The 23402-nt window shown below is 38.5% G+C and overlaps 2 protein-coding genes across 3 annotated transcripts in view; both read right to left on the reverse strand.

The window, feature by feature from the left end:
- Nucleotides 1–23402, reverse strand: part of LOC111251268 (uncharacterized) — a 47957-nt gene that overhangs the window by 19228 nt on the left and 5327 nt on the right. Inside the window, exon 2 of one of the 2 annotated variants that reach the window (XM_086989788.1) lies at nt 14011–14392. The exons of the other annotated variant lie outside the window; for it this stretch is intronic. The gene's annotated coding sequence lies outside the window, so the exon portion shown is untranslated. The remainder of the gene's footprint in view (nt 1–14010; nt 14393–23402) is intronic. 2 annotated transcript variants of the gene reach the window in all.
- Nedd8 (Nedd8 ubiquitin like modifier) lies at nt 21641–23046 on the reverse strand. The gene has a single exon (XM_086989789.1). The coding sequence runs from the start codon at nt 22849–22851 to the stop codon at nt 22573–22575; it is 279 nt and encodes a 92-aa protein (XP_086845915.1). The 5' UTR covers nt 22852–23046; the 3' UTR covers nt 21641–22572.

Here is a 23402-nt window from a genome sequence, read left to right on the forward strand (position 1 = left end):
AAGAAACAGCTGCTGGAATCGTTGACTGGCAAATGATAAAAAACGTATAAATAGATGCCATTTTCTAATATAATATTACGGGTTGTAGAACGCAGCAAGCGAAATCATGTTCACGCTATTCGTATTATCTGGATATCGTACTCTATGACAACGTATTTAAGCAAGTCGTGTTTGCTTAAAATGTACTTGAGGCGTTTTTCATCAATCACGTCAAAAAAATCACTTCGGTGGGTCGTAAGAAAAGGGTCGTAAGAATCATTACATTTCAACAACCTTCACTGAAGAGTATTTCCATTCGATAGCGAATGAGCGATATACGACCAGTCAAGGCCCTGTGCATTACAACTATTATTTATTACTGCAGCGTTACGCAAAAGGCTCAGCGAAAAAGTGGTATTTTCTTCTCATTGCATCGCGAGGAATTGCTTAAGTCGTCATCGACGCAGGAGAAAATAGAAATCTTGTCGGAATACTTCACTTGCTGTTGTCCTATTATGTGGACTTAGACCTTTTGTCTGCTACAGGCAAATAACAATCAGTTGAGCATGCTATATGCAACAAAGTCGTATGTTGATGAGAGGTCTGAACTATGACATTGCGAAGGAACGTTAAGTAGATGCCTCATTAACTTAAAAAAGATGTCGTACGTCCGTTATGCCATCGTTCATTTTTCAGGAGTTACGACGGTAAACAAGAAAGCCTATTATATGGTTTCTAACGTAATGCCTTTTCACGAAATCTGTGGCTGGCGCTGTTGGCCGGCTGACGTTCATCTCGACAGATAAATGCTTCAAGTTATTATATTATATTACTTCAGACAGCTGACTACTTCCACCAGTTCGGACTGACCTGTTGGACGTCAACGGCAGCAAAAACAATAGAACGGCAACCCTAGAGATTTGTTCTGTCGTTCACCCAATTCCGTCCGGTTAGTAATTATAATAAGTATTATTAATAACCGGCATACTGAAGCTATGAATTTTGGCTGAACGTCTTGCAGCCACATGCTCCATTCGTCATATCGATAGTCGTACATCGTTTATGCCCAACAAAGTTTTGATGAACATCTTCCTTCATCAATGCATAGTATTATCGATCGAATTGAATGCTATGCCCCCGTTCCATCACAAACAGTTTCCGTTACGAACGAAGGTCGAACTATGTTTCATAATATTATACATTTATAATGTCCGCCATGGTAGAGTATAGCTTTCAATGAATGTATCGCTTATTCTATATTCTTCCTATTAATCGTATTTAGTTGTTTGTTGCTGGCTTCTGTTGTTGGCATTAAACTAGCACTTTTATTTTCTCGTATTGTGAGATGATAAACAAGTAGTGTTTGAATTCAAAATGGCTACTTGGCAATTGCAGTCCCTCGAAGGCCCTACATCGTCCAGTATACCCAGCTGAACAAGCGAGCCTCAAGACCTGGCTATGAGGAATCACGCGCTCGTTGCATCTCGAATCTTTCTGTAAGAGTAAGGATCATAGCCTTACAAACGATGGACTAAGGCAACAGCGAGATAAACAGAAGTACGCTTATTGTCGCCATTGGCGTGTAAAGGTCACGCTGATTTAGAGTAGAAAGAATTGCTATTTGAAGACGCAATTAGGGCAGCAGGTGCTCCGCCCGTACCAAGTAAATACTCATAATCGATAGACCACAGCCAAATCATGTACAGTCTAAAACCTAATTAGTAATCAGTAAATTAATTTTAATGGCTGAAATTCGAAAAAGACTCCGGTGAGAATATATAAGCGGATTATATTATCCATTACGAGCAGACGAAAAGTTCCGTACATCACTACATGATCTACTCTCCCCAACAGTCGATTAGGCTTCATCAATGCGGAACGTTTTAAATGTCAGACGGCCCGTAACAGAAGCACCCTCATAAGCTTCACATCGAGTATGCTTTTAATTGACTTCGAATATGTCTACTACCAAGCACTACGGTCTCAATCTATTTTTGTCTGTTATTATAGATATATGTCGCAAAATTAACCATAAACTTAACAAAAATGGAGCCAGCGAGACTTCGAATAAGTGGCAAAGCTGCGATTTATGGCGCGCCATATCGCTTGGGTAGGCTGCTGGGATAGGTTAATCGATTTACCTACTTAGCTTTACTGATTTCGTCGTAGAAAGAAGCCTTGATAACTTCGTCCTTAATATTCGGCCTATCATTGATTGTTCCTTTCAACTGTTTTGCAAGTTTTTAACCTCAGAGTTGCATTAGTTGCCGCCTACGGAGTAAGCTCGACCTGGGAATGATCTTACACTGGTCAATCTCGAGCATTTGAATATAAAAAGTCTCGTTACTCAAGAGAGCTTCACAATTGTACCGGACAACCCATCAACCTCCTGGGCGACGATGCCATCTTAACCTATCGCCAACTCCGGTATCCTGGGTATGCCTGCCAAAATGGGATAGAAAATTGACGGAAGTCAGTTCCTAGTTCTATCAACTACTGAGGAGCATGACAGACGAAACCTCATCGCTCTAATAGATCTACTATCACCATCACCTACGCAGAACACAGGGGTTCCATAGTGAATATTGTTATTGTACTAGGCGTAAGCAACCTTATGAACCGTATCGTGCTTATCAGTTAGATGACATAGTAGCTAACTGAGAAACGATTGTGTCATGATGTATAATTTACAATGCCAATCAGTAGCGAATCGTAAACAAACAACTTCGCAAACCATAGGTACCCTTTTCAAGAACCGTTTTAGGATATTAGCTTTTACCAGGTCCGTGTTTAAGCTAGTAAATAAAGCTTAGTATACTAAGGTGTCATACATGTGTATATTTATAATGCATCCTGCCAGGGATGAATAAATGAGCTCGATTGATTGATCATACATATATGAAGAATGTCATTTTTTACGGGCCTTTATTACCACAGGCCGGTTGAAAATATATGGTAGAAGGTTGTACAATACGGCGACCTAGTTGAGTTGAGATGTATTATTTCACACTGTTCGCTCTAGCCACGGAACGAAGTGTCTGTGTCAGAATCCGAACCTATGCATCCACTTGAACTTCGGTAGGCAGACACGTTACCCCCTGCAGTATCAAAGGAACGAGAATAATGTGATGAATGACTATGACTGGGATCCTTATCGTGTTTGCTGTTCCCATAGGCATGAATATACATAAAGTACCATAACATATTTTCTTCGATTTAAAGCTGATTGCTTAATTTTCATCACACGTTTTCATCAAATGTTTTCACAAAGCACATTCGCGTGCTCGAAAAATGTTGTCAAGTTAAATATAATAAGAGAAGCTAGTAACCGTCAAGACTGTAACGGGACTCAAAAAAAAAGGTAAATGTAAAATGCTGATATTGATATAAAAGTACAGGGTTAGAAACTCTCAAATTTGGATCGCACTTTTAAGGGGAATTTACAGCTTGGCTGGATTTTGCTTTGAACCACTTGACTAAATTGGGTGCATGCAATATGGAAATGCATTTCAGATCCTACATTATCTTGTTATATAGATTATCATTGATATACGGATGGATTTCGAAAGTTCATCATCTAAATCAATGACTGTACACTCAAATAGCCGTAACGTCGTACCTTAAAAACTGTAACCCATACCTACAAAATAACTAGCGGTCCTTTTAGCGTCGTAACGGATAATCAATGTTGACTCCCGTGAAATTGACATTCCAAGATTCCGCCTACTAAAGTACTAGAAAAAATTATTCGGTTTCGAAAAATATCGTAACATCAATAAACATGCTTTATAAATTTATCCTGCACATATTAAAATAAGCGAACATTGCTTAGCAAAAATTGCTTGTTTCGGTTTGCTATGTTTTGCACTTGATTCGGGTGTAGTTTAATAACTGTATAATTTCGAGTTAGGCCTGCTTGGCACCGAAAACACCCTGAAGATCAATTATTACTACAGGAGTCAGTTTTCGCCACATTTACAATGAAATTTCGTAATTTCGTCTGCCTGCCGACCGTAACGGAGTCACACGTCTAGGTTTTAGGGAAAGACAGGGCGTAAATAGAGACCATGAAGCATTCCGAATGGACTGCCGGGTTGGAATAGAATACGCGATTTTAACCATCGAGGTTCGATCTGTAAGATACGACCAGCATTAGGCAACCTAGGATCCAGATTCGATTGTGGCATCTAAATAAATAGTTAACCTTATCTAACGCCACCGAGGAATCGAAGAAACACAAGCCAGTCGTGACGCATTTTTTCGACTTTTATATTTGTAGACCGCTCTCCTTAACAGCCATGTTTGTGGTATTAAGCAGCTTGCTTGATGACAGGAAATGTTAAACAGCATGAACAATTTTTTTTTTTCGTCAAGAAACAGGGTTTGCAGTCCTGAATAACAGGTCTGTTGTTTGTTGGCGATCAATCCGACGCTCTCAGAATAGATTTGCGAAACAGTGAGAGGACGACATGATTCTCTAGACTATGAGTGAAGGTAATAGTTAGTACAGCGCGAGAGAACAAGCGGTTTCCCTGTAGAAGATTGCCCATATTTTGTTTGGGGTAAGGCTGCGCTTGCGACTGATCTCGCAGAGTCTTGCAAAAAGAATTTCGATATTGTGCCGTCACCTGCGAAGGTGCATCAAAAGTCGCTTCGCTTGGCTGCATATACGAAACATATCTTTGTCAGTATACAACTAACATTCGCGCTGTCCTTTTAGGTCAGAGAAAAGGCTCCATCGTGAGAATTTAATTGTCTATTTGCGTAACGAAAGAAACTTCGCAGGTCACCAGTATAAATTCCGATTTTCCATGTTGACGGACAGACAGACAGACAGACGTAGAGTATTCTCCAGTTAATATTATATATGAGAATATTTAAAAAAAAAAAACTGAATATTGTGCGTTAACTGAATTGCAGTGGAAAAGGAGCCGTAGCCAGTTCACAAGCCTTAAATTAAGCCTGATCGATTCGTAAGCGGCTTTTGCTAAATTTGAACTGCATAGAGGATTGTGATAAAATAATTAAATTTTATCAAAAACAAGATCTAGGACAGTACTACTCCTAACACACCTTTATCTCTTAACTAGTTCCAGGAAGCCACTAGTGATACAAAAAGATGTTAAAATATATTCGTTTCCGACCGTGGATCCGGTACCATTTGGCGAGGCCTGATTCACAGTGGCAATGCTGACGTATTACCGGAACCTGCACTAGATCATCGAGTGCACCACAGAGCGTCTCGAAGCTATTTTGATGATCACTTGAGGATCCGGTAGGGAAACAGTACATACAGATTAGACGATCGTGGGTTTCATAACTCCACAGAAGATCAATAGCGATTTGATTTTAAAAGTGTGCGTCGCCACATCGCGCAGCGGAATTTAAATTTTACTAAAATCCACACGCTTCCACCGGCAAAACCAAGTTGATCTTTACAGAAGACAGCATAGCTACCACTTAAAAAGATCTGCATTAAAAATTTGATTATTAACCCATTATTCCATAAATCGAAAAGCATTAGCTGAAGTGGAAGTTGTACACTCCAATAGGGGTTCACAAGTAAATAAAGTACCGTTAGGTAGTAGGCAGGTATATGTAGATAAACAGGTTTAGGTTGATCAGAGTTCTAAGCCGAACTGACAAAATCAGGGGTAGCGAAACTCAGTCACTGCTCTTTTTGGGTCAACGATGGTGGGGTTTCATATTCCACCCCTGTGACTCAATATTGTTGTTCCATTGGCCTGCAACCAACCAAACTTCACAAATCGATTTGTGAATCAGTAACAATGAATAAAAAGTGATCCGCGAATCGAGGTTGAACTTTTCTGACCGCAACAAAGGGTATTTTATGACTTTTTTAATTGTCCATGCGTTTGAGCTGCGATGATTTTTTCCAGATTAAATACAAACATTTCTTGACACAGGGAGGGATACCGGAATACAGGGAGTTTCGAGGATGTTTTATTACTATTGGTAGATGCTACTGTCTTTTGCGACATACGTTCTATGAGAAGCTGGAAACTTTCACGAGACAAATTCGCCTACACGCAAAAATCCCGAGAGCCCCCTATGCTTTTAGGTCTGAATTCCCTTTTATTTTATGCTGGTTCTTTGCCGCTTCCGATATGAGAATGTTCACACGAATTGTAGGAAGTTTCTCTGAATAATACTTGAGACGTTAAGTGTCGTTTAGTGCTTTACTGACGTAATACAGATGTACCGTGATACCCGGGTGTACTTATCGGTCGTAGCGACCTCCGCGAAAAAAAAAGCCATACTTTTCACTTTCTCTGTTCGTATGTGCTAGTTTCTTATTTGTAACGAAGTAAACCCATTTTTTTGGACAGCGTTCATAGTGCGACTTGGAGCGTGTCAGCCATGTTTTCCAGTTCAACGGTATCATTGCGCAGATCAAATAAACGGTCGCAGTTGACATAAACGATTGTGTTGAGTGTTGCAGGTTTCTTTCGGATATCCAACGTAATGTACGTAAAGCCTACCCGCTTGCCACAGTTCTTCATCAGGATATCTTCCGGGTTAATGGAATGATTTCTTTGCTGTAGGAGCAACATCGCCAATAGCGTTTTTTTCGTTTAGGGTCCACACCCATCGTATTGGATCTCCACTGGCACAAACCAAAGAAGACAAACAATGCACTCGGATGACAGAAAGAGCTTTGAGTTCTTGAAAAGTACACGTCCTGGCTGCAATGCGCTTTGCCAGAAACATATAGAAAAAGATCATTACGAACATTAATTGAATCCAGGTGACGAATGATAGTGGAAGTAGTGCATGTCTCACGTAATCATTGCTCGCGTGCAGTCTTCAGCCCAGTTCAGTATTTAAGGATGCCGTCTTTTCAGCTACGACATTATGCGAAAACACCTAAATCGTTGATCAGATGGCCAGTAAAATTGAAGTATTAGTCTCACATTCCGTAGTTCGCTTACACATTAAAATGATGCAGGCAGATAATTTATGTGCAGAAACTCGCCTGTGTGATAACTATTTAAGCATACGTTTACACTACCATTTGGACATGCTTGCAATACGAATATCTAAACCCGAAACAGGTGATGTAATGCTAGTCTACTAACAAAATGGTAGACCTGTACACTACCATGCAGTACGTATGTGCTGCGCGGGACAGATAAGATGCCAAAAACTGGTTTATGGGCATGGATTACGGGTTTTTCAATCTTAACGTTATGGGCAGACAGAGATCGTTGACACAAGAGATACCAATGCTGCGACTGCTTGCCTTAGCAAGCCGGACCAACTGGTAGTATATAATAAAATACCAACTTGATAAACTAGTGTTTCAGTACTTATGCCTCTTGACGAACAGATTTGTTCATCAAGAGGCATCTCGGAACGTCTAGGCAGTAGGACGCCATCCGATGAAAAATACCTAACGCCGTCTAGCAAAGCTATTTTAATTGCCGCAGTTTACTAAACCGCTAACGTGTAGTATTAATTTGAAAAGTGGACGTTTTTGAACTCCGTTCGGTTGTGTATGTTGTAAGCATTAGATTTGAAAGGAAACAATTGAAACTCCGTGAAACAGAACGAGGTGCTACTGTAACTTCAAGACTATAGCAAGGTAAATTTTAGCTAAATATTTATCAGCTAAAGTTTAACTCGTAATAAACAATAATTCCATCGAGGCATATTTATTACTAAGTTGGTGTTGTCGATTATTATATTATAATATGTTCCTTTTTCAAGCTGGAGCATAATGTTTTAAAAGAGCTTGTTATTAATATCTATGTATGTGATTATGAAGATGTTAATACATACATCAGTGCAGAAAAACAAATTGTTGATTTGTTGCATTTACAGGGTATCGGTAGATGCGTGTAGTTGGTACGTCTCTACTTTGTCATGTAAAGGCATTCAAATCAGAGCAACCATCTTAATGGAGTTATTACCTCATATTGTTATTATTATTATTATTATTATTATTTTACTGAGATAAAATAGCAGGTTGATGTCGACATTCCTGTCAATTTTGTGAGATAACTTCGAATAGCTTTACATAGACCTGAGCACAATGGTCAGCGATCATAGGTTCTAATGTTTTCATTGTTAAACGATTACAGAGCTAGTTATTTTTGCTTGCACAGCATAAGTTATAGTGCCTGTTTGATATCAAAAATAGTAAGTAATGAAACGAGTTGTACGCATCTATAGTCCCATTCAGCTCATTTTCACAAAGCTTTGGCCTGTTTTTCAATAGTTGCCTTCTGCCGTTTTAAGACAGAACTATTATTTGATGCTGCTTGCGTTATTCCTCTTATTGAAAAGATACTTTTGTCTCTTCTTTCAATGGAAGTATCTGCTACGGCTGCTAGGTTCGTCTGCCCTATCTTCTCATAGCCAGAACTATTAGTCCGCAGTTCCAGGTTAGAGCGTTGGAATAGGACACGGTTGGCATCTGCGGTGCATTATTTTAGTGGTCGACCCCCCTCAGCGCAAAAAGTTTGCACAGTGAGTTCATAAATAGAAATAACTTTTTCCTATTTGATAACTAGACCTTTATTAACCAAGCAGAGTTAGTGCTTTTAGCAGACTTCGAACATGAGATAGAATCGGCAGAGCGAAAAAATGGTAAGCTCTTGATCATGCTGTGATGGCAAGACCTCTGTAGGCATTTTGAAATATTTAAGGGGCAATATAAAGGCAAAAAAGTACAATGCTGGCTATAGCAACAAATGGCAAGCACAGATGTTTGGTTTTTTTCCTATGCCAATCATCAGGACAAAAATATGAAATATTTGGAATGTTTCAATCCCTTCGCGGATTCCTTTGCAAAGAAAAAACGGGAATCAGATGATAAATTATTTTTAGCTAGCTTATATTACGCCAGCTTTGATTTTTGTATTCACTACGATGAGTGTCAGTCCGTGTGCACGTCTTGCTAGATGCAATAAAACATTGACTATCTAGGTGGTGTCAATCTACCCGTCGGCGTCGTTTACCACGTTTGTAGAAAGAAAAAAGGTCTCTAAGCGTGGCCAGTTGGCGACTACTGCTAGTCATGAACGCCGCAAACTTCGATGAATTCGAACAAATCAATGGTTCATCAATCAAGTTTCTTCAGAGTGCGGTTGCAGGTAACAGCAAGCTCAGATGGTGGAGGTGCCATAAATATATGACAATAAATCCGGTAAATAACAATTTGCTTACTAATTGCGATTTGGAAAAATACTAGGAGCATCTACCCAGTAGCGATAACTTGATAGATTGTAAGACGAAAAAGATTGTTGCAGATTTGTTTGTCTCATCATAACCATGCAAAGGAGGAAAGAAAGACCCCACGTAAACCTCCGCCATATCATTTCTCAGTATTATTATTGCAACTGGTAGCTTTGTATTTACTGTATTTTGGTATTACTGGGTATCTACTGCATTACACTAGGTAGTTTTGATACAGCATCTATCTGCTTCTTCCCTGTCGAAATGCCGCGAGACTAATATAATTTTCCTCACCACTTTTTACTATATATATTTATCGGAAAAATGTTTTCAATCGTCAAATGTATCGAATGGATCGCACATGGACATGGGTGCGAGAGGTCAAGCAGTTGAAGTTCACAATCGAGTGAAGTGTTATAGGCCTGTGGATGATCGAAACAATAACAACAAAAAGACTAGCGAAAAGGAAAAAGAAAGAGCTAGAACATTGCCTATATGGTTAGACTAGCGTAACGTGACGTGATGGAAGTTCATCACTGAACCAGACTTTCGTGGTGCTCCCGTTTCGTGGTGACGTAATGATAGTTTTTGAATTAGTTGTTGTGCCTCTAATTTCTATCTTTTTGAGATACGTTCAGTAAGTATTAATTCAAATTCATCTAAAATATAATTTAGCTTTATCCACAATAATTTGACGATTTTGCATGTGGAGGGCAACCGTGTTACTGCTTCCGCGGTCGTATCTAATGTGTTTTTCGGCGATGTACCTGTGAACATCTATTGGAACACTGATTTTCGTTTAATCGAAGCCTTGACAATATTTATACTCCTTTCTCCTAAACACAATCACCCACTCAAACTTTAGAAAAGTTTATTAGAAACTTATTTTAACAGCCTGATTTCTACACGCCAAAATACCTCTGCTTTAAATTCGCACCGTCGGATGAAAAATTTACTACACATTGTCAAGACTCGTATCATGACTCATGTCAAGACATACTCAGATATAAGTTCTCTGCAATTTGTAAGGATTATGATATTTGCAGTTCCATAACCAGTCCGTAATAATGATGGGTTGATCCGTGATGAATACGAGAAACAACTACAAATTGGTGTAGATGAGATAGGTATATGTATATAAGCTACATTGATGTCTGTGTGACATACATATCCACATGTAATAAATAGCTCTCAAATAATGGTTTAGTATCGTATTTGGCATCCCTTCCATGGAAAGGGAGTTAACACATATATATGTATATATATATATATATAAAATAAGATTATATTCTATTTATTCGACAACTAAGAAATTCACAAACCCTACCGCCTTTCTCTATCTACGTTTACGACGTTTGCCACAACGGAGTCCCCGCTCGATTATACAACAATCATCAGTTGGCTGGGCATTTGTGCATGAAGTTACACCGAAACGTTGATCTCCCAATTCTATTATAACTGCCGAACGTCACTATCGCTCAGCCATTCTTGAATAAGTTTCTCTGATGTTGGCGAAAGATAGGTATCAGATCCTCCGCTATAATATCCTTATTATATATTTAACAACGCACGAATTGTCTGCAGTGATCATCAACGAATTTGCGTACCGCGGGGATATAGGTATGAAACGTAAACTTTGATTGCGTTAAATCTGATCCAAAGTAAACGTATTTAGGATAAATGTGTTAGGCTTAAGGGTCTTTATCTTTGTTTACAACAACAATTCTAGAGGTATATCGGAACTTTTGAATAAGCCTTGGTTGTTGCTGTTCTCAATAGTGAAAAAAGCACGAAAAGGCGGTCAGTTGGCATGAGTCTTACTTTAGAACACACGACAAAAAATACTAGGTGGATTTTTGCAATATTTCATAAGCCCGATCGCATAACAAAAGGTCCATAACAAATCATTTTGTAATATATAAAAAGGAGCATTGTTTGAAATTTCTCAAGCTTAAGTGCTATTTAATGCGTACATTGAAAGTTTTTAAAATAAATTTTATTTAACCTGCACAAGGAAAGAATGTCATATATAAGCGTGCCCAACTTTAAAAAAAGAAATATTGACCCTAGACTTTATTAGCATTTCTTTTTTATGACAACCTTGCTTACTTCTAGCGGTTATTATTACTATTATAACTTTTTGTGCTTTATTGTTCTACAAAAATAAATTGATAAATGAAAGAATTCAACTTTGTTTATGCAGTGCCTTTGGTGGAGCAACCTGCCTTTTTAATTTTAAAGGTGTGAAGTTCTAGGCTCTAAACCAGGCGTGGTCACACATTATTTCGTGCTGAGGGCCAGCTGCCTGAAGTAATACTAAGCCGCAACACCCGACATGAAACTTGAGACGTTGAAGATCTAGAATAGAGTTTTTCTTTTTCTGACGCTTACACGCGAACCTAATGATACGCCCGCTCAATTATTTTTTTTTTAACTGATATATAAATCTTAATTATAACAGCGACACGTAGGTAACAAAAAGGCGTCATACTATTAATCATGATGACCCATTTTCGGCCAACAATAACGACAAGAACGGACCAAAGGAAACTGAATCGCTGATCTCATCCACCATTAACTTAAGGACGATTGGTAAACATCATGACACAAATAAGCTGTTCTTAGTGCTTATCAACTTGCAAGCATAGCAAAAAACAAATCGATTCCCGTTTAAATGCTTCAATATGCTTAAACGCCATAAACTTACTTGTCATAAAAAAAATAAACTTTCATTTTTGTGAGATGCTTTTAATGTCTCGTAGCCAGTAGCAACATAGACAGAATGGACAGAAAAATTATTTCTAGCAAAAATACCTATTAAACGTATGCTCCCAATATAAATATGGATTATATAAATGCATTTTGAATGACGGGTTGGTAAGCTTCTTGCCTTTGATGATATTTCCTTTCCTGGGTGCTAACTATCTTGCTTACATGAAACGAATAAGGATGTGTTTATATACAATGAACTGAGATATACTTAGCGCGAACGTCAAGAGAAACTGTTGCCAAGGCAATAAAAAAAAATGAGTACTTTTAGCGGATGTACTAATATCTTTTATTTACTTAGTGGCTTACTTAGTGGGCTCACAACAATGAATGCATTATTATTATTATTACGAACCCACAAGATTTTCCAAATATTCGTTGCAGAGGTCTATGTCGTTGACGCATATAGCCCCATAAAATATAGTTGAATACGACGAAAATGGAGTTATAGGGACTAAAAATCTAGTTCAAACAAGTCAGTCGTTCAACGAGGACGATACTTCATAAACATTTAGTAGCGAGCTAGTTAGGTCAAAAATAATAATTCATCTATCAGAAGTTCTCATTAAATTTCGTTGCGAAGTGTTAAACCGCGTCTTGAACTATTCAAATACTAACACACCTACATATTGAAGTTTGTTCGAAAGGCGAAAAGTAACTGCAACAATATGCATACCGATCTCCGAAGCTAATTTAATAATTACCTTGTCCGCGATATTGTTTAGTTTGACGATTATGTTATGCCAATGGGGTCGTAAAACATTTTTCAACAACAACTACATGCTGCCAATATAAATAACTTAGGTTTTTAATAAGTAATAGTCATTGGAAGTCGTCTGTATGATTGAATCGCGTTGTTGTAATTTGCCACCCTGTTTTAGTAACTTAAATAACGAAATAACTTGAGGATTATCATGCAACATCAATCTAGACTTCAGAATCTAGCAATATTTAGCAATAATAGACACATGTTTTATATAGTAGATAAATTGAGAAACCTATGAAAACTTGCGATGCAATTTAAGGGCAGCTGATAGACACAGGATTGTCATGGATAACCAAGATGCGATGAGTGACAAGATTGAAACTATTCTGAGTACGTCGCTCAGCTACATAGCGGTATCATGACCGCCGTCACTCTACTCCTGAAACTTCTCGTACGGAGTTTTTACACAGATTCTGCTTTCCTTTCTCTTGTTTCATTGCATGCATTCACCCTATGGTACGACATGGTTATGTTTACATTTAGGGACTGATCTAAAGATATGTAAAAGACATTACACCGTATCACGGAACAACCAATTTCTACAGCAGATAGCACTTGGAGCAACAACGGTGATGATAATCACAACGAGCCTGTAAAATTGAGGTGGTCAAATAAAAAACGAAAATTTTCTTATCCCTGCATATATAGATCTAACTGCAGTGCCTGATACGCCGCCTTCTAAAAACTAACCGTATCAAGTGTTAAAGAAAAGCGGGTAAATGTTCTTGTGTCGTCTTCAGACGCAAGCCTAAAACAATTAACAGTTGAGTAGATCCGAAGGGTGTCACTAATCATCGTTGTCGATGATGTCTTTTCTGTTATGGTACGTAACATTGCCAACGACACCTGAACTATTGATATTAAACCTAATTTAATTACTGCTTGAGGGCCATGCAGCTTTATCACGGGTAATGATTTAATATCCACCTCGTGTCTAGTCTAAAAATAAATATTAGATTGAGATCAAACGTAGATCGTATGACAAAACGGAATCCTCGAAAAAGGAGCGATGATAAATTAGAATGGTGTTGCTCTCACTGGTACCATAATTGCGACAGTCGTCGTAATTGATAACTATTAGGGTGATCAGATTCCCGCTGCTTCCTACCCTCCAAGCCTATGTTGGCCGTACAGTTGTTTTTTTGAACATCCTCATCATCATTTCGTTATTACTAATAAAACTACTATCGGACTCGACCACATTCTACGACTAGGCAAGCATACTGTTGCTTCTGATGATGCTTTCAAAAGCAGCAGCTGCAGCTATGGCAGCAGGTTAAGTGCGGTAAAATTACCTGTCGGAGCAAGTCCGCTTTGACCATGGCCCACGATACGCGGTGCGTTACTCCGATGTTGTGAACCCGTGCAGCTCGCCTTACGCGGTGGCGCCGTTGTTCACCCGCCTCTACTGTGTACGATTATTACCACGACCGCTGCTGCAATCATGAACATCGTTGTCAGCATCATCATAAACAACGTTGTCATGGATTATCATGCAGCACAGCGTCGCGAAGTATGAAGAAATACCAGGTGATTATGATATCAACAAACAACAATTCAGCGCCCGCTTTTGTGATGGTCCGTTAATAATCCTGAGTTTTCTGAAGAAGACCGGAGCGCCGGTCCTGAATGGCGCCAGCGATATACCTGGGAACCGTCATCAGGACAACAGCTCAACTACAATCGGAGTCGAAACAGCAAATAAAAACAAACGTGAGCAAAACTACTACACTAGTTTTATCTACCCTTTACTGTTTACTGCAATGACTAGATTAGAGCAGACGTCGGTGCAATCATATATCATCAGCCACGGCTTTGGATCTGGGTTGTTACTTAAGGGACGGAGTTTGTAAACTACAGAGACTACCTGCTTCTTGGCTTCGTACCTGTCCATACAACATGTAACTGTGCGGCCAAGGGATAAGCAAGTCGAAATGTTACAGACATATAAATACAAATATAGAAACACACACATGATACGACGATACGTTATCACAGAAAAGCGAGGGACAGCGAAGAGAAAAAAGTTTTCCTTACAGCCTTATTTGCGCCCCTGAAGTCGGGCCATTTATCATGTTCTTGAAATGCTCGTCGCGAAGCGTGAACAATTGCGTGTGTATGTAAACATATATGCCTACAAGTCTGTGATAAATTTATTTCTGCTGACGACGATAACGCTTTGTGACGTGGCTGGTATATATTTAGAGACTCACGTACTTCGAAGAGTAGGCATTATATACAGAAGCCGCTTCAAATTTATATCTTGCTGGATACGTGCATCATGTCAATGTACTCCGACCCCCAGTTTGACTCCTCAAATCATATCGTGATCTAGCTGGACTACTTTCATCTGCAGAATATAGAGTGCATATTGTAACAAACAGCTTAGCAAAAAGCAGAAAGAGGAAAGATCAGATATAGATTATGCCCTCAGCACTGAACATTATATCATTGTGTTGGATCCTGCTTTTGTATTTTTCATTCTGTCCCATAAAGCTGCTCGGCTTTAAATGAAATTGAAACGGATAACATGTAATCAACCAATATGTTGCTATATCCACTCCATTCAAGTTACACTTAGAACTTCTATTTATTTAAAGCTGTGTGTTACAACTAAAACACGACAAGTTTTAGCTATATCACGTCGTCCCATCACTACAATTTCCTTTGAATCAATTATAAAAACAGATACCTGAAACATTTACCCTTGTTGGACAAACGGATCTCTATAGTAAGGACCGTTAGCTTTTATTCATATAATTGTCAATTAGAAACAACCCAGATGAGCAAACAATATTACACTAAAAACCTACGCTTCCGGGCATAATGCTTCATTATAACTAAATAATGCAGACAAAAAACGGATTCCGACATCCAGATATGTCTCTATACGTCAGGTAAATGCTGCTATAAAAAGAATGCCAAACACGTAGTAATCGAAAATTGCTGAAAAAAGGATGCAGGGGCACAAGTTCAAAAAATCAAGAGGCAGAGAGCCTTGATGCACAAAATGCGCGCAGATGTTTTATTCTGGTACACAGATGATTTTTCAACAAACATACATAGTAAGGGTAGATGAATTTCTTATCGTTCGCTTAATGGGTAGATGCACTTCTACGCTTTCCATCCTTCTTAAAAATTATAAATGACAACTACCATAATATTAATAGCGCACGGCACGTGCTGGACGTCTTAAACCGCATGCCTCGCGCCGTTCTAAGACGACTGGTTTGATGTATAAACGTTATATTCTAACAGATTCACATAATATTCAATGAAATTCCAATCGTGTACTATCCGTGTAACCACAAGGCTCCTTTTGTATCTCCGAAAAAGGGACCAAAAGCAAACGAGCGTGTTTTTCGGATTTAGCCAGCATCGCTCGTGAGGAAAGAATATTAACTTGAAGTGTTCAGCTAAATCGGCGTAATCGTCGTATGCCATTTCACTTTCTCAATTACTACATCACTTGTAATAACTTAATGCGCCATTGACATTGCACTGATGTGAAAGACATCACGCATGTAACGATAAACGTGTCCGAATGTGGTGGATTCACTGTCATTGTCTTGTTACAGCCTGCCTGTCTAATGACACACAATTGTCAACAGCCTTACACGGTGGCTAAACAAAACTGTATGCCTTGGTGTCGCAGTAGGCTATCCTCATATCACGGATTATCAGAGTTATCATCAAAGAAAGATCAATCTCCGATAAAAATACACATAACGCATCATATTATTAAATCTGTCTCGAACAGAGAAAACACAAGATTTTCGAGATAATATTAGAGTAGCACGATGCATGAATAATGGGCTTTTTGCTACCATTATGGACTAGTAGGAATAAATTTAAAGTTATAAAGAACATCGACCTATTGTATATATAGGCAGCATACTGGGGAACTTTGCTAAAAAATTGCAAATAACAGCAGTGACGAAGTGAAATAAGACAACGTTGACTATATGCTTTAGCAGTCTGAAATACTGCGGAAATAACGATCTACGTGTTCTTTAGATCGTGTCCTGTGCTTAAACTTCTATCAAGTCAATAAAACGAGCGAGCACGCCTGGATTTACCATGCCCGATGCCGCTAAACGTTAGGCTAATTTAGAAAATTACCTCGAATTTAAAGGTAGGTGATACATAGCGTACTGTTATTTTAGTTCCTCTGCTATGTTGACAGACGGGTATCGTACCATTCGACGTTGACGAATGAATTTTAAACGTGCTTTGTGAGGCAGTTTTTTTATTGTTTTTTTTTTTAATCAGCTTTTCCTACAGTATATGTTTTGTACTTCCCACTAGGTTGAGGAATCAGTTTGCCCTATAACCTGTTATTAGACCAAACCCAGATGGAGAGATCAGATACGAACAGATTAAAATTCATGAGAAAATATCGGGCATGATCAGGAAGTAAATGGTTTACTTGTACTTGCTGCATGTTCGACATACATATTATTCGAAGGACGAAAAGGTTATTCATAATGAATGATTTTAAAATGCATTGACTAAGAAGCCACCTGACTAATATCTTAATGCGCATTGTATAAAATACAACAAACATTTCCTAGTGAAATTACTAAGTTTCGTTACAAGTATCTCGGAATGAACGCAACAGGAATCGAAACATAGTCCTTGTACTATAGAACAGCTCAAGTGGTAACCTTCAGAGGCTACTGCTCAAACTATTTACGAATTACAGCACACCGGTGGCTTCATCTACATATATTTAACTAACTGTGGTATATCGACAAGGAGATGTAGAGCATGTATTGCATTCGTGTTGGTATTATATGTCCGTCATACGATCTAGTTCACCCTAAATGCTAAACGTCTAAGCCTTCGATGACATTCGCCTGCGAATGCCAACCTTTACTATAAATATAGTATGCCTATAAATATTGGCATATAAATATATGCCAAGGTTGTCCGATCATCCACAGCCTTTTCGTACCGTCCCGCGAGGTTAGCTTGAAACTGCAATCAGTTCTTTGCTGCAGCGGGTAGACTTCCAAGCATTACGAAAGGTGTACCACAAAGGGCACTAATACGCTTCGACCTCGTCCCCGACCTCTAGTCCCAACAGCGTCTTTGTTTCATGTATCCAGATCCTAAGGGGCCAAACGCGTATATCCGGGACATCGACCCCCATTCAAGCAAACCTGCAATTAGAGCGGTGATCAATTGCAGCCAATGCCGAGATGCGTACCTGCAATGCTCAGAGCGGGTGGCTTCAATAGAGGAAAAAATCGGCGCAAAAAAGAACAGGTAACACAACGCACTCCAACGTGTACCGCTTCTCCTGGATCTCCTGGAACGCACTCCTTCAAACCCGCCCATAATATTCCTTCACACAAGGCGGTGCTTCTACAAATAATTATTAATTATTCAACCTTTGGAAAGGCCATACGAATTACAAATCATAGTGCTCCACTTATACTATGATATCCAACTGAGTTAAATGGAGTGTCATAAACTGACTCACAAAGTTACTAAATGCTCGCGTAACTGCTGCAGCTTTAACAGAAACAATGCATAAGCTATGCTAAAAGAAGCTCTTAGCAGGTGTAATTATTATATGGTAGCGACATTCCCCGTTTGCTTTGTTTCCTTATTTTCGTCTATCTTGCAGAAAGAAACTAAAAATTTCCGTTGTTGTGCTTATATGGGGCTTTCACATATACTGCTATTTCGGTTGCCCATAATGGATTGATGAAGATAATTATAATGCTAAAACCCTATTAAAGTTGTGTCGTTCACCAATAGTCATTTTATTGCTCGATGGTGCCACGAACAAACGTTTATAGATCTTCCGCCACTAAATGGTTTCTACAACGGCCGTTTTTACTAACAAAAAGAAAAGAAATTTAAATTGTTACTACTTTTTCTTAAATATTTTTCATCAACACTATTATTCTTCTTTAAATATATAAACATACAGTTTAATTTTTTCTGTGATTATCGGATATTTAAATTATACCATATCTCCACACACTTCTCCCGTTTATAACCGGACGTCCAACTGTAATTGCGACAAAACTGATGGCGCCAGAATGTCATCATTTGTGTCGTCCTTTGAGGAATAATAAATGTATAAAAAGTAAGTATTGAATCAAAAAGCGAGAAAAATATAAAGACAAGAAATTTACTTTTCTACGACCTTCTATTATAAATCTTATAATAAAATTCTTCCCATAGCGAAATGAGGGTTGTCATCAGGCTTGACGATAGATACGTCTGCTAAACAAAAACGGTTAGAAGTCTAGTCTAGCCGTGTCAGTCAACGTGACATCACAACTTAAGAGATGAACGAAGATGCATCTGTACATTTATTCGTTCGGTAACATTGATATATTTTTATAAGCGCAGCATTATTTGATTGAATACAAAAACAACAGCGTTACGGCGGTGACCCAGGCGAATTCATAATTGATACAAGAATCTCGCCCATAATTACTAATTTCTTGGCAGATCAGTTTTTTTATGAATTATCGATTGTTTTTTACAGAAAAATATGGGGTCAGGACACCCTTTAAAAACCCAACGTTTTTAAAACGTTCTGCGCGTACATAAGGCATTAAAAGCACAAACACCCTGGAAAGTATTAGTACAGGCGCAAGGGATGATGAAGCGATGACCGTAACAACGATCAGAATCAACCCTATAAGGTCAATAATTAGTTTACATGCAAGACTAAGTTAATGTTGACAGTAAATGCTTTTTTACAAAAGAAAATATATTTTTTTATCGATTACTGGGTAGATCTTAATTCACATAAATAGCCTTGGCTCGGTCGTCCATGTCATATTACTAAATAAAAATCAGTGACTTCAGAAGGCTCAAAGAAATCGGCCGATTACGGTGTTGGTCATTGATCAATTAAAAATAAAATTAAAATTAAAAGAATCATTCTATGAGAGTTTCAAATTGCCCTTTATTTTAAGGGTAAATATATATATATATATATATATATATAGAGAGAGAGAGAGAGAGAGAGAGAGAGGGGAGACTGTATATTGTTCCTCAGTGGCTTCACCCACGCAGCTCATATGATACTGAATTTATTTGTTGAAAAACGGCTACCGCAACGTTAAGGACTTAATTCAAAAAGTTTTACAATCTAACCCAAGTTAGTTCTCCTTGAGATCTCAGAGATATAATAAGTTGCTGCTGTTACCACCTTAAACTCGTCAATAAAAAAAAGAAAAAAAATTTATAAGCAAACGAACACAGCGGGAATCAGAGAAATGAATTGCTGAATATTTTCTTTTGCCTATTCGTCTGTCAGCATTGGTAAATTTCCTCATTCTTTCTAGGCCAGAGCACGATCCCCTGACAGCATTCACGAGCAACACGCATGCTCATATGACTAAACAACTACATCAAACATAATACAGGCAACAGATGTTTAAACAAACTGTGTAATCCACATATCGAAAAATCAGTTATTTTTGATGGTCGTAAAGATTCGTGTTATCAGAAAGTAGTGCATGTATAGAACATCCCTTTGCGCCGCGTCACTTAGTGATTGGTGGAATGACAAAATGACGGTGTAGTATATCGATCGTTAGCCTAGTTACACTGCGTAGTACAGGGAGCTCATAAGAGCATTAAAGACAATAGATTAACGTTATCCGAGGCAGAAAACACAAGGTTTGCATCTGGGATCTGATACCTGTTGTAAAAAGACAAGTGATGATAGACGTGGTGTAATACACATCGCGTTTATCATCATGCTTTGCTTTTGCTACATTGTGACTTCAGTCTCCAAACTTCTACGCTAGAGAAGTCATACTTGTGTATTCACAAATTGTCTTACAAAAGTTTGAATAATAATAATAGCGAGCGCAAGATTTTAAATGCATCATGTCTATATACTATACTATATACAGTTTTTAAAAATTCGTAAAATTTACTCAGAGAAGAAAACCTTCAATAATAATGCAGAACGCCCTATTATACGAAGGAAACTACCAACCTTACAGACACTATAATTCTGCTAAGGATAGTGGTGATAAAACAACTACATATAAACGACGTTTAGCTGCATAAAAGTATAAACAAAAAATATCTAAGCTACGATCTGGTCTTATCCACAAATAAAAAAAATATAGCAAACAATTTTAGATAATCCTGCTTCGGTTAGCATGTGCTCTCGAAAATTTGCAGCTTTAATTCAATCCCCAGTTTACCGGAAGTGCTTTTCAGTATTCAGATTTGATTGGCTCAACGAATTCAAGAAAATCCTCTTTGGTGCTTCTACTCTGCGAATTTTCTAACACCTTCCATAAAGCATCAGTAATAGAACAACAATATAACAGACGACTTTTGCAGTATGTTACGAACGAATTGCGTTTCTGCGTTCTTACTAATGTTTTAAACTACTTAACACAAATGATAGCTTATTTTTCAGTTCCTGTAATAGTATTCATAATAAAATATGGGTATGAAGGGCCATCTGACAAATACGCTTTTCACATATGCAAATGTATACATATTGGAAACTTGCTTGGTGCTAACCTACTTGGAAGCTACGAAAAAATACGCTTTAAAATGAAATCCCACATATTGTGATAAGCACGGGTTTGAATACGCAATGTATAATCGAGTTTAATCGCGGTGCTATCAGATGTTAGTTTGTCACGCTCGATATCGTACGGCAAAATCCATAGTTCCCAACCAGGTCTATAACTTAGTATTCAAGTTAAGGTGTTGTATCTTGAAAAAACACAATTCAAAAACGTAAAGATTTATTTTGTGTTAGCAACTTAGTACAAAAAAATTCAGGCACTTCCTACAGTACACATATCGTAAACATTGCCTTTTTAAATAAATTACGCGTCACTATATGTGTAAACGATTATTTAAACCATATCTACTATTTCGGGCAATCCAAGACACATTCAAAAAGAAAAGCCAAGGTTTCTCTGTAGTTAGCTATCAGTCATAATTTATTGTTCAAAGTGTTTACATTTCAGTTACATTAACGATCCTTCACATGCATGGATCCTTCAAGGCCAGACAAAAAAATTGGCGCAAAGATAAGATTCCTTTTTGCTCTCACTTTTCAACTGGAAAAACATTTGCGCTTGCGTATTTTTCGTTTGTTTCCGAGCGGTTTCCAGGTAACCATTTGACATTTACAACAATCCTCGCGGCGCTACCGTAACGAAAATGTTGCCTGCCAAAGCAGGTCAGTAACTTCTCATAAAATCTACAACGCGCCTTCAGATCAAGACTCTGTATTTTTTGGTATGACAGATGATGGACAGAACACACGCACATATACAGAGTAAAGCAGAGTTTTCAGCTGCTTAGTTCGTTCTTTCGAATGTCACCCTTCTAGCCTCTTCGTTAAAAACAACCTGTTTGTATACAAACTATTGTAGGTGCATTTTTTAGTTTCACTTTGCGCTACCGCAGGGTTCGCCTATACAGTACTACATGTCGACATGGATAAGTCGAACGACTCCTCACCGCACAAAACAAAGTTGCTCAGTACCGGGCCATTATCATTATATACCTTTTAATAGTAAACTAACCTTAGGTTCTCCAGCCCTTTTGTGTGTGCTTCTCCTAGGGACTTTAATCCACCTCGTCCAACCTAAGTCAGCTCCTCAGCAAACCAACTTATTTAACAGTTACCATCACGTTTTCCTGGTTCCCAAAACTCAAAAGAAGGTTATTTAAATATTTCGACGGTCACATAGAATCGAGCGTCTATCTATCTAGATCATTTTTTATGAATATCATGTAAAGATGACTCGCATATCGAATTTCGTATGCGGTGCACATTATTGATGTGATGGTAAACTGTACGGTTACATGGATAAGGAAACTATTGAGGGTGGCAATTACTGGCCAGTATCCTGACGGTGCAGCTGTTCAAACGGAGGGGATGCGGCACCTCCCCGCAGGGCCAGAACGAGATGCAGGACCGATCCGCCGGTCACCTTATAATCACTCGCAGTTTTGTCATCATTCATCTGTTTGCCAGAAAAGATGAGTCGTTGCTGGGCCGGCGGAATGCCTTCTTTTTCTTCAACCCGCTCCTTGATACGTTCAACTTTGTCCGTGGGCTCGATGTCAATCTCGATTTCCTTTCCGGTTAGAGTCTTCACTTTGATCAGCATTTTCAGCTAGCGTACCTTCGCCGTTGATTAATCCGAACTGTCGAATGCACTGATTTCTCTATACGCGCACGGCACTACCGATAGCTGTTGCTTCCACCGATTCGCACCTATATTAACTAAATTGTATAGCTTGAACACCGGCGGCATGCGACTCTTCAACACTCACACTCGATTGCCAGACAGCCAAAATATGTACAACAACACAGTGGATGAACGCATTGTTTTGAAAAGACAGCGCTACATTCAAACGGTGACTACGAAAAAGAACAGGGACCGCACGCGGCAATATTTGAACAAGCGCCTACCGCGTTTTGCACAAATTAAGCGCCCTTGAGATATCGCGACAAGGATTACTCATTATTTGCACAATTCAAGAGCCTGATTTAATGACAAAAATTCCATTTTGTATTTTTTTCATTCAATTCTTTTTTTTGTCGAGGTCTTATGTCCATTTTATCAGTTTTATAGGTACTTAGAGCTTCATGAATGTGTGGTGATTTGCAAATGACATAAGCCTCATTAGTAACAACGTTTATAATACGCATGACTCC

The sequence above is a fragment of the Varroa destructor genome, unplaced genomic scaffold, assembly GCF_002443255.2.
Source record: "Varroa destructor unplaced genomic scaffold, Vdes_3.0 BEIS01000005.1, whole genome shotgun sequence".
Taxonomy (NCBI): Eukaryota; Metazoa; Arthropoda; class Arachnida; order Mesostigmata; family Varroidae; genus Varroa; species Varroa destructor.